This window comes from Apium graveolens, chromosome 5 (assembly GCF_009905375.1).
Source record: "Apium graveolens cultivar Ventura chromosome 5, ASM990537v1, whole genome shotgun sequence".
NCBI lineage: Eukaryota > Viridiplantae > Streptophyta > Magnoliopsida > Apiales > Apiaceae > Apium > Apium graveolens.
In genome coordinates this window covers 2,295,877-2,308,500 of record NC_133651.1, presented here as the reverse complement: position 1 = coordinate 2,308,500, position 12,624 = coordinate 2,295,877, and the positions used below count along the sequence as shown (strand labels likewise).

At 39.0% G+C, this 12,624-nt stretch overlaps 1 protein-coding gene across 4 annotated transcripts; it reads left to right on the top strand.

Annotated features, from left to right (window-relative positions):
- The first annotated feature begins 5,837 nt into the window (after positions 1-5,837).
- On the top strand, positions 5,838-11,716 carry LOC141661933 (ATPase 9, plasma membrane-type). Of its 4 annotated transcripts, none has more exons than XM_074468962.1 (15): positions 5,838-5,984; positions 6,702-6,821; positions 6,927-7,025; positions 7,106-7,243; positions 7,362-7,676; positions 7,828-8,154; positions 8,351-8,470; positions 8,577-8,699; positions 8,830-8,934; positions 9,043-9,352; positions 9,444-9,958; positions 10,099-10,164; positions 10,373-10,555; positions 10,717-10,898; positions 11,326-11,716. In XM_074468962.1, exons 1-15 carry the CDS (start codon positions 5,934-5,936, stop codon positions 11,420-11,422), a joined length of 2,751 nt encoding a protein of 916 aa, XP_074325063.1. In that variant the 5' UTR covers positions 5,838-5,933; the 3' UTR covers positions 11,423-11,716. The 4 variants fall into 4 exon arrangements, with proteins under 4 accessions (XP_074325063.1, XP_074325062.1, XP_074325064.1 ...); XM_074468961.1 differs by having other exon boundaries at positions 5,840-5,984; positions 10,099-10,272; XM_074468963.1 differs by lacking the exon at positions 5,838-5,984 and adding an exon at positions 6,434-6,602 and having other exon boundaries at positions 10,099-10,272.
- The last annotated feature ends 908 nt before the right edge of the window (positions 11,717-12,624 follow it).

Sequence of the window (12,624 nt, the reverse complement as noted above, 5' to 3'; positions counted from 1 at the left end):
TTAAATGTGGGCTGGACTTTAAATTGATTGCAAGAAACAATGAACCAAGTCATCCACTTTATCTCATTGGGAGTAATCTGCATCGGAGAAAGCTTATATTCATACTTACATAGATGTTTGAGGAAGAGATGCCAATAAGGGTTCCACCCAGACCGGAGGTGCTCCAACCAGACCGGAACAAAACCATCCGCTGGTCTATGATAGATTCTCTTTCCAGGCTTCGACCATCTCCATTTAATCTGGGGATCCAACTGGAAAGCAGTCCGGATTGAGGGATCTCGGGCCACGTGGTCCAAAGTGGCATAATCTTCTTTCAACTCATACGGCTCCTTGGCTACAATACTACCAACAAACCTTCTATCAAACTCAGCCTGCTCATACAGCCCCAGAACAGCATTTGGCTGCCTCGCATATCCGGACCTGATACTCCTGTAATACCATTTATTTTCCATCTCCTCGCTCTTCGTAATAAAATAGTTAGGGATATCAATCCATAACCCTTCCGGAGTACAGGGCACCTTCCGCGGGGAGATCCTATTGACAGTTAATTTAGTAATAGCTTCGGAGTCCGAAGTGCTAGCCTTCTTACCAGTCTCAGTCTGGTCTGAATCAGAGCTCGAATCGGAGTACCAAAGCCCGTGGTAGCAAGAGAAGGAAATTCTGGCACGAGCTTTAGTCCGGACCATATACCTAAAACAATGATATTGGTTAGTCTACATCCCTACAACTTATTTATCTTGAATCCTACATGGTTCGGACTACCCTATGTTCAGTTTTATTAAAGTTATAAAAACCCAGTCCGGGGACCCGAACCCAAGAACCAAAATAAACCCCCCAATCACAAACAAAAAAAACCCCAAACCACAAGTCCGGACTATTCAAAACCTATAACCCAAAAAACCAAAAGCCTAGTCCGGACTCCAATTGCAACCAGCCAAAACAACACAAAGCCAAATACACAAGACAAGTCCGGACCAGTCTACAAGCCCTAAAACCATAAACACTAACCAAACAAAAGCAGACACCAAAATACACCCAAAAACACATATACACACAAGGTATATATACACATATTCAAAACCCTAAACAACCAAGAACAAGAAATACACAAACACACGACAACAACAATATAAATAACTGATTCAAGAACAAACTTAAAGAAAGAAAGAGAAATCTTACAAGTACAGAGAATATGGAGAGGTTGGGGACGACCAAGCAACAACCGTGAACCTTCAACTTCGGCAAAGCTTCAGAGAACAATAAAAACAAAAGAAAAAGATTTATGGAGAGGTAAAAAAGAAAAGAAAGGGGGGAATAAGCCTTTATATAGGCGTGGTGAACTCCAAGGGCCTAGCCACGTGGCCAAATCTCAGTCGTCCATCTAAAAGGTATAAACAATGATATATATATCCGCACAGTAATAACTATAGATAATTATTATGGTACGTCTTTTGAAAAAAGACAACTGTAATAATTTAAATTATTTGAGTAAAAAGCTCCAAAACCTCTTCAACTTCCAGTCCGGAGCCCTGTAACTCAACGCAATCCGGACTGGGGGGCAACCAAAGCTCAAATTACTCTAAAGACAACAAACCTTAGTCCTGATTGGTTGAACTCAACACAATCTGGACTGGGGGGGGGCAACCAAAGCTCAAATTATTCTAAAGACAACCAACCTTAGTCCTGATTGGCCGAACTCAACACAATCCGGACTGGGGGCAGGCAAAGCTCAAATTCTTCTAAAGACAACCAACATTAGTCCTGATTGGCTGAACTCAACACAATTCGGACGGGGGGCAACCAAAGATCAAATTCTTCTAAAGACAACCAACCTTAGTCCTGATTGGCTGAACTCAACACAATCCGGACTGGGAGGCAGACAAAACTCAAATTCTTCTAAAGACAACCAACCTTAGTCCTGATTGGCTGAACTCAACACAATCTGAACTGGGGGCAAGCAAAGCTCAAATTCCTCTAAAGACAACCAACCTTAGTCCTGATTGGCTGAACTCAACACAATCTGGACTGGGGGGCAACCAAAGCTCAAATTCTTCTAAAGACAACCAACCTTAGTCCTGATTGGATGAACTCAACACAATCCGGACTGGGGGGCAAGCAAAGCTCAAATTCCTCTAAAGACAACCAACCTTAGTCCTGATTGGCTGAACTCAACACAATCCGGATGGGAGGCAACCAAAGCTCAAATTCTTCTAAAGACAACCTACCTTAGTCCTGATTGGCTGAACTCAACACAATCCGGACTAGGGGCAGACAAAACTCAAATACTTTTAAACTAACAAGCATTAGTCCTGATTGGCGGAACTCAACACAATCTGGACCGGGAGCAAGCACATCCCAAAATCACAAACACAAAACCAACCTTACTCCCCCATCCAGAAAATCTGCATAAGGGAGTTAGGGGCACATGATAGTACATGTAGCTCTTGCAAGAATCAGACCCGAACTCCTAACTCAACTACTAGTCCTAACTAGCCCAGTCTCGCAAGCCCAACCTTGGAAAATCCCAGCACGTGAGGCACCCAGTCCCGTGAGCCCAACCTTGGGAAGTCCCAGCACGTGAGGCACATTCCAAAATGCATGATAGGGACAACTGTCACCCATCAATCATGGGAATGATCAAGGCACGTGTCAGAAGATCCTCAGACATTCCCCAACCAGTCCCGTCCCGACACGTGTAAAGCATCCACTCCAGCCAGGTGTCCTCCGCTCCTAGAACCGACAACTACGATTAAAAGGTACCAACCCCTAAACCCTACCCTTGGGCTATAAATAGCCCAAGGAGGAAAGGTTTGGGGGTTAACCACTCTCTTACACCCATATACACACATGGTCATCATGCATTCCTATCTATCTCCATCTTCCCCAGAAGCGAGTTCTTACTCTCACACCGGAGGCGCCGCGGGACCCAAACCCCCCTTCTGGTGTTGTTTTGTAGGAGCCCCACGACAGCTACACCTCCACAGCGGTGAATGATCCAGGCACGGTGTCGAAGGAGCAGTCTCGCCACCAAGGAGTTATCAAGGTGGATTCCAATATCATCAAGACATTGGATGGAAGCTTGGGAATCTTCTAAGAAGATTATAATGGAATAGTAAAGGCCAATACAACTGCAATATCACACCAATTGGCAATTTGTTTTTTTAACATTATACCCTACCACAGTTAGACATGTTCATCAAATTTTATATAATTATTATTTTTCATTATTTTAGTTAACCAATTTAGTTAAAACCGTTGGATATTTTGTTATCGCAACAAACAGAAGGATCATTTAGCGAGTAGAGAGTGGAGTATGAAAGCGATGCCTTAACAATTCAAATTTTATATAATCATTATTATGTACTCTTTATTTTAACTAACCACTTTAATTAATAACATGAAAGATACAAGTCAAGTTCAAAGGAGATCACATACTATTTATGTTCTGCAACTAAAATCTTGCATAAAAACATTGCAAAATGTATTATTTTGTGAATTATGTTCCACAAAAATCATTATTTTATTCAAAATCTTGAATATGTACGATATGTAAAATATTACAAAATGTTTTATTCTACGAAACATGTTTAGTTTGCAGAACATTTGTTCAAATTGCAGAACATACACATTATACTTATTAAACTTAAATGATCTTGAAATTTTTTAATGAACTAGTTATATTCGTAAAACATCCTTCACAAAATAATATATATCATAGTATTTTGATTGCAGAACATACGTGGTTTCAAGGATCTTAGTAAAAATGTGATTTTCATAAAACTTTTCTCTCGAGGATACTCTTAAATTAGTTGTTATTATTTGATATATTTTTATTTTAATATGAATGCACGAATCATCTCATTTTTTTGATATTCATCAACTAGATAACACCAACTAATCATTTCATAACGATTTTAAAAATTCTAACATTTAAAACAAATATACACACACAATTTATTATTATTTTTTTAATCAGGTGCCCGTAGGTAGGGGTGGCCACCAGTGCGGGCCGTGCGGTTCGGGCCGGGTTGATTACAGGTTGAACACGCGAACAACGAACACTGAACCGACATGCAAGTTGAACGAATCGGGTTGAGCCGGGTTCGAACTGACAGACACGGACTCGTAACCGACACTGGACTCGTGAGCCATGCGGGCTGAACCGTGCGGGCCTTGCGGGTTCAGTGTGGGCTTCACGGGTTGAGTTAGATTTAAGCTTTTGGACAAGGTTGGTCCACGTAGCCACAACATCGCTTCTTGGACCAAATCACATCTGTAGAAGCTATTTTTGTTTTGATTTTTTTTTCAGTTTTAGTTTAAGAAGTCAACATCAGTAATTACTACAATAGTTTTAAGTAGAAGATTATTTAGAATCACCACTGTATATTGTATACACACAGCTGTTCGTCGTTCTCCGCCGCATCATGGTTGTCCAACGGCGGCGACAGAGCTATCACACTTGATTTCGTCAGAGCCTCTGTGTAGAAGTAGAAGAATGTTGGAGTGGAGCAGAGAGGCTGCAACCCGCAGCTTTACGTTGTGAAAATCAGATGGCGCGTGAACAACACCTGCGGGCCTGTGCGGGCCGGTCCGGTCTCTGGTTTTCAAATATTGGATTCGTAACCGGCTCGTATATTTCAACGAATTGTTCGGGCTTGAACCGGCCCGATTCAGGCCGAATAATTTCGGGTTTCCGTACGAGCCGGTCCCGAACGGGCGGTTCAAACCCGCACATTTGGCCAGCTCTACCCGTAGGGGTGTGCATGGTGCGGTTTGGAGCGGTTTTTAACATTAACCGTAGTCAAACCAATACATACGGTTCGGTTCGGTTAATTGCTATTAACCGCCACCAAACCGCTTAAAACGGTTTTTCGGTTTCGGTTAACCATTCATCGGTTTCGGTTTTTATTCGGGTTTTTTATACATTTTTTATTTGTACGATTTATTGTTGGTAATGTGTTGGATAAAAGAATAACATCAAATTAAATGATAATATGACATTAATCACCAAAGATGTGTCACTTTAGAATTCGTTAAATAAAATTTATATATTTCATAAATTTAATTTTTGAATGTATAATTCATATTATTTAAATAATAGATACGAAATATGATAAAAATATATGATCACAACAATGAAAAAAAGAGTATATATCAAAATATATGATAAAATTGATTATATACATATTAAAAAAATTATGATTTAAGAGTATTTACATATTAATCTTAATTAATTTATGGTATTATATTATACAATTTATCATACTAATGTAAGTAAATGTTTAATTAACAAAATATTAAAACCGGGTTATGATAATATATACATGTATATATACATAATATTATATATATATTTATATATAATATAGCGGTTCGGTTTTGATTGAAAACCGGAACCGAAACCGCACCGCTAATTCGGTTTTTGTCGGTTCGATTTTTTTCGGTTTGGTTTATCGGGTTTTTTCAGTTATTTTTTCGGTTTCGGTTTTTTCTGCTCACCCCTATGTGCCCGAACCACATTGGGACTAGCACGGAACCCACTACTATGATCACCCCATCCGAGCCTTACCAGACCTTGGAGTAATAAGCCCCTGAATTCCTGTGCGGAGGACCGGGACTGCAAGTGAGAGAGGAGAACACAAGAGTGTCGCTTCTTCGCTCATTTTTTGTTGGTAGGCGAGTGAGAAGAGTGAAGTGGGTGATACATATTCGTCTTTACTATTTTTTATCCCCACATTTCACTCCTTCTCGTTCTCGCCATTTATTTGTACTACCCCCCTCTTTTTCTAATCTATTTCCTAGACCTTTTCCACTGCTACTCTTTATTTTCTTTTGTTATACTATTCAGACAAATACTTACGTTTGGTTTAACTCTGAACTGCTGTTTAGTTCCAGTTTCAACTTTGCATGCAGTAGTTTATGCGTGTGCCAAAATGGCAGACAAAGGAAATTTGGAAGGGGTCAAGAATGAGACTGTTGATTTGGTATTAATCATCACTTTTCTCTTCATTCTTGTTAATCATGTTAAAATGTAAAAATTTATGATACACGTTTATGGGTAGGTCCGGTCCCTCATAAACGTTTGCTAGAATCATCTCACAAGCATTTTCACAAATATGAAATTGATGTGAATGCACAGGCCCCAGTCACTATGTCCGTACTTTTACTTTTTATGCTGACATATGGTTTGCTAACAATCGATTGTTACGGATCTCACGAGCGTTTCCACAAATACGAAATTGATGTATATGCAGAGGCCCAAGTCACTATGTCAGAACTTAAACTTTTGGTTTTTATGCGGACATATGGTTTGCTAACAATCGATTGTTATGGACCAGCATTTCTAGTTTAAATCTCTTTCCAGAGAAGAACCAGAATCTGTTGATAAAAACAATATAAATGACTAAGTTTTAAATGACTGTAACATTTGTTTTATGTTTCATTAGCAATTTAGCACTCCCTTTTACATGATATATTTATGTTCTCTGTTAAGTGAACTACTAACAGCCAAGATCAGTAGAAGTAGAAAGTAATGTAAATTTATGATGTAAACATTTCATACTGTCTGGCCAATTGAATTCCAAGAACAAATCTTTCACAATGTTGTTTTTTTTTCTTGTTTATTTTAAGTTTAATCCATTTATGGTACACCTGGAAATTTCGCGATCAATATAAAGTGTAAAGTTTATATTTAATTACAGGAAAGCATACCGATTGATGAAGTGTTTGAGCAGTTGAAATGTACAAAACAAGGATTGACAAGTGAGGAAGGGCAGCAAAGACTACAAATCTTTGGCCCTAATAAACTTGAAGAGAAGAAGGCAACTTTCTTTCTTTGTTTTTTCGTGGTTTTATTTGATTATGTTATGATTTTTTTCCTTTTACTGCTTTCAATATATCGTAAACCATGTTATTGATCAACACAGGAAAGTGCACTTCTTAAGTTTCTGGGATTTATGTGGAATCCTTTGTCATGGGTTATGGAGATTGCTGCAATTATGGCCATTGCCTTAGCAAATGGAGATGTGTGTAATCAATCGTCTTTTATTTTCTAACTAAAAACGTAAATGTCAATCTTTTATTAACTTCTCGAGGCATAATGCAGGGCCGTCCTCCAGATTGGCAAGATTTTGTTGGTATCGTCGTGTTACTTTTCGTCAACTCCACTATAAGTTTCATTGAAGAAAATAATGCAGGCAATGCTGCTGCGGCACTAATGGCAGGGCTTGCCCCCAAAACAAAGGTTGTTAACTACTTCATACAAATAACATCATGGATAGTCAGATACACTACATATGTTAGCAAAACCAAATTTTAGAAGACTCTAATTCCACCTTTATGTTTCATTTTGACTGTTTCAGGTCTTGAGAGATACAAAGTGGAGTGAGCAGGATGCCTCAATACTTGTTCCTGGAGATGTTATAAGCATTAAGTTGGGAGACATAGTACCAGCTGATGCGCGGCTCCTGGATGGTGATCCTCTTAAAATTGATCAGTCAGCACTCACGGGAGAAAGTCTACCTGTAAATAAAAATCCAGGTGATGAAGTCTTTTCAGGTTCAACTTGCAAGCAAGGCGAGATTGAGGCTGTTGTAATTGCCACTGGAGTCCATACTTTCTTTGGGAAGGCTGCTCATCTCGTTGACAGCACCAACAATGTGGGCCACTTCCAGATGGTAAAGTGCTAATGTTGCTGATCATGATGAGAAATCACCAAAATTGCACTACTAAACAATTAACATGCAAAGTTTCTCGTGGAATTTTGTCATGTCTTTATTGTTCTTGCTCATCATAAGTAGTAAAACTGATTCTTTTTACGTTCTTCAGGTGCTTACAGCGATTGGTAACTTTTGCATAATCTCCATTGCGGTGGGAATCATAGTAGAGATAATTGTCATGTATCCTATTCAGCATCGCAAATACAGGGATGGAATTGATAACCTGTTGGTTCTTCTCATTGGAGGCATTCCAATTGCCATGCCCACTGTGTTGTCAGTGACAATGGCAATTGGATCACATAAGTTGTCAAAACAAGGCGCCATCACCAAGAGGATGACGGCTATTGAAGAAATGGCTGGAATGGATGTTCTTTGCAGTGACAAGACTGGGACTCTCACCCTCAACAAGCTTACAGTAGACAAAAATCTTGTTGAGGTATATCTGTAATTATTTTTTTTGCTTATAAGTACTATATCCAATCTTTTAGTAGGTATAGAGACAAGAACCTGGTAGAGCAGAATTTTAAACTCCATTTTAGGAGCTGCTACTGTTGAGTGATCAATGTAAAAATAAGTATAGAAGTGTTTTCCGCTAATACACTAGTCAAATAATTGAGACATGTTGTTATCAGGTATTTGCGAAGGATATGGACAAGGACACTGTACTTCTTTATGGGGCTAGGGCTTCTAGAGTAGAAAACCAGGATGCTATAGATGCTTGTATTGTTGGAATGTTGAGTGATCCCAAGGAGGTAATATGTTCAGTTGGCGCAGACCATTCAATTAGTAAAAACTTGCTGTAATACGGATAAACAATCATGAATGTGCTCCTTAATTTTTGTTCTTTGTGCTCTTTAGGCTAGAGCAGGTCTCAATGAGATACATTTTCTGCCCTTTAACCCAGTAGACAAGCGCACAGCTATCACATACACCGACTCCAGTGGTAATTGGCATCGAATTAGCAAAGGTGCACCTGAGCAGGTATTTTACTTATGATTGTGCACCTGAAATATTCTTTTCTTCATCTTTATAGAACAACTATCATTTGTAATGACCCTTCGCGTTGATTCATTTTTCTTGTAATGTTCTAATATTTCTGAAATATTTCTAGATTATCGAACTTTGCAATCTCAGAGAAGATGTTAGTAAGAGGGCCCATTCCATCATTGATAAGTTTGCCGATCGTGGTCTTCGCTCCTTGGCTGTTGCACAGCAGGTGATGCTGATCATGTTGTTAATTTAGTGAACAAACAAATCCTGATTGACACTTTGAAGCACATAACCTTAACTTATTCAGTAACGACTCATTTTTTAATAATTGCAGACTGTACCTGAGAAGACTAAAGAAAGTCCAGGAGAGCCATGGGTATTTGTTGGTATCTTGCCTCTTTTTGATCCTCCAAGGCACGATAGTGCAGAAACCATTAGGCGTGCTCTCCACCTCGGTGTCAACGTTAAGATGATCACTGGAGATCAGCTAGCTATCGGGAAGGAAACTGGTCGAAGACTTGGCATGGGAACCAATATGTATCCCTCATCCTCACTCCTTGGACAACACAAGGATGAAGCTATTGCTCATCTTCCTGTTGAGGAGCTCATAGAGACAGCAGATGGTTTTGCTGGTGTCTTTCCTGGTAAGTTAGATACTGACAAATATACTAATACAATTAACCATCCTGTTCTGAAAAATAAATTGAGGTGTGCCAACTGTTGGGTGGAATGCAGAACACAAGTATGAGATTGTAAAGAAACTACAAGAGAGAAAACACATATGCGGCATGACAGGAGATGGTGTCAATGATGCACCAGCTTTAAAGAAGGCTGACATTGGTATAGCGGTGGCTGATGCAACTGATGCTGCCCGCGGTGCATCTGACATAGTCTTGACAGAACCTGGACTGAGTGTGATTATACATGCTGTACTAACAAGCAGGGCCATCTTCCAGAGGATGAAGAATTACACCATATATGCAGTCTCCATCACAATTCGTATCGTGCTAGGTTTTCTATTGATTGCACTTATCTGGAAGTTCGATTTTTCTCCTTTCATGGTTTTAATTATTGCCATTTTGAATGATGGAACCATAATGACCATTTCAAAAGACAAGGTAAAACCGTCCCCGTTACCTGATTCATGGAAACTGAGGGAGATTTTCGCCACTGGCATAGTTCTGGGAAGTTATTTAGCTGTGATGACTGTTATTTTCTTCTACGCTGCTCACGACACAGACTTCTTCTCTGTAAGTAAATTGTTAAAAACATTTACACTTATAGCTGGAAAATTTGTCTGTCATCAACTGTCAACTCAGCATTTAGAATTCTTGCTCACTTTATTTCTCACCTTCAAACTTTTTCAAGTCACAATATTGATTTTCTACAGGACCACTTTGATGTGAGGCCAATCAGGGACAATCATCATGAGCTTGTATCAGCAGTTTACCTACAAGTAAGTATTGTGAGTCAGGCACTAATTTTTGTTACTCGATCCCGAAGCTGGTCGTTCTTGGAACGCCCCGGTTATTTGCTTATGGCTGCATTCTTGATAGCACAATTGGTGAGTTCACATGAACTTAAAACTGCTGACAATGTTTTGTTTTATCATCCATGTAATGCACATGATTTGGGAATCAACGCGTATTAATTTTTGGATCCAGATTGCCACGTTAATTGCTGTCTATGCAAACTGGGATTTTGCCAATGTTCACGGTGTTGGCTGGGGATGGGCCGGAGTTATTTGGCTTTACAGCATTATTTTCTACATCCCGCTGGATGTCTTCAAGTTTTTAATTCGATATGCCATTAGTGGAAAGGGATGGAGTAGTCTAATCGATAGTAGGGTACGTCATTCTATGACTGAAACTGAATTTTACTACACCAGTTTCATCATGATGCTTATTCTTTACCTTTTCCAGGTTGCATAGTTTCGTCATGATGCTTATTTGTTACCTTTTCCAGGTTGCATAGTTTCGTCATGATGCTTATTCGTTATCTTTTCCAGGTTGCATTTACGACTAAAAAGGACTATGGCCGAGGTGAAAGGGAGGCTCAGTGGGCTCAAGCTCAGCGGACACTGCATGGCCTTCATCCCCCGGATACCTCAGAGCACTTCAATGACAAGAATAACTATAGGGAGCTCTCTGAAATTGCCGAGCAAGCTAAGAGGCGTGCTGAGGTTGCAAGGTACTACTTTACAACCAGTATAGATCAGGGTCGGGGCAAAACATTCGGGGGCCCTGTTCCAAATCACAAAATTGGACCCCTAATTTTTATTTCAACTGGAATTTTAATGAAATACATTTCGACAAATAAAATGAATTATCAAACATGTAAACAAGAAATACATTTCGATAATTTAGCCAAAAAGAGAGGCTCTTCTCACAAACTGAGAGAAGTTCTTCTCGCATATTTTTTAAGAAAATCCTCCAAAACACTTTTGATTTCCACTTCAAAATTTGGAGACCTGTATTTTCGGGGTCCTGTGCAGTGGCTCATTCCGGGCACCCCAGCGCCCCCTCTGCTATAGACATCTATGTTTGCTGCAAATAATAGATATTTTCCGATCAAAGTAATGAGAGCCAATTTTATGTGTTGTTGTTGGTTGAACCAGGCTAAGGGAACTTCATACTCTCAAAGGGCACGTGGAATCGGTTGTGAAGCTGAAGGGCCTTGACATGGAGGGAATTCAGCAACACTACACAGTTTAAAGAGTAGGAAGACAGCAGGGAGAACTGAAGTTTTTTGTTAATGATGATGAAAAAGAAACAAAGAGAGAAATTAAGTAGCGAACACTTTTTTGTTATATTATTCTTGGTTTCATCAAAGAAGATGAAAGGATCACAAATAATCCTACAACATGATCCATTAAAGTAAATCCAACTGTTGGAAATTAGAATAATTTAGGTTAGAGATAAAGATAGTTGAGTACAAATTTGTGTCTTAAATTTTTGTAACTTGGAGAGGTTATTAATGATCCAACAAGGTAAACTTGTGTTGTTTCAGAGTACTTGCAGTTGCATGTTTAACAACTATCTGCTCCCTGTTGCAATTCACTTGTAGGTTTAATATGATTGTAACACCTTAAATATCATAGTCCACAAAACAACAACTATTTTGTTAATGAATGAAACGTATTAAATCGTGATTTAATATTCATGATGGTGTTCAACATCCAAATAATCATGCAGTGAAAGGTGTTAATGTGACTGAACCGAGCCGAGTTTCGAGTCCGGCATAATTTGAGCTGAGTTTAATCGAGTTGAGTAGAGCCGACTCAGTTAACTAATCGCGCTAAATCTCTCCTTGAACTCCACTTGTTTAATTTCACAAGCTGAGTCTAGCCTAGCCGATCCGTTTAGCTAAATGAGCCGATTTTAGCGAGTCGAACTCATTTGATTACACTTAATCGAGAATAAACCTCTATCCGAACTCGGCCCGTTTAATTTCACGAGGCAACTCGTTTAATTAAACAAGGCGGAACCTTTGCATAAACTAGACTCGTTTAACTAAACAACCGAGTTGAGCTCAAACGAGTTAAGCCGCCCAAGCTCGCGAGCTGCTTGACTTGAATTAAAGCCCTGCCTCCAGGTATTACAAAGTCGGAAATTGCTGTTTACTCGAAAAAGTAGGTGGATGAGAGATGATGGTATTGTGCTATATTTTTAGTTATGATTTTAATAAAAGTGTCAGATATATCAAATTGCAGTTAGTTATTAAATAACTAATATAAATTATTTACCAGTTTGATTTGCGTAATTTAATCTGAAAAATGTGCGATTTTTCCCGACCGATTGATTTGGGTTTAAAACCCTTGTAGCAACAAAATAAAATAAACAAAAGTAACGTTTGGTTACATTTTCTAAAACTACTTTAAAAAAACAAAAAAAAAGAATTAATTGGATTTTAAAAT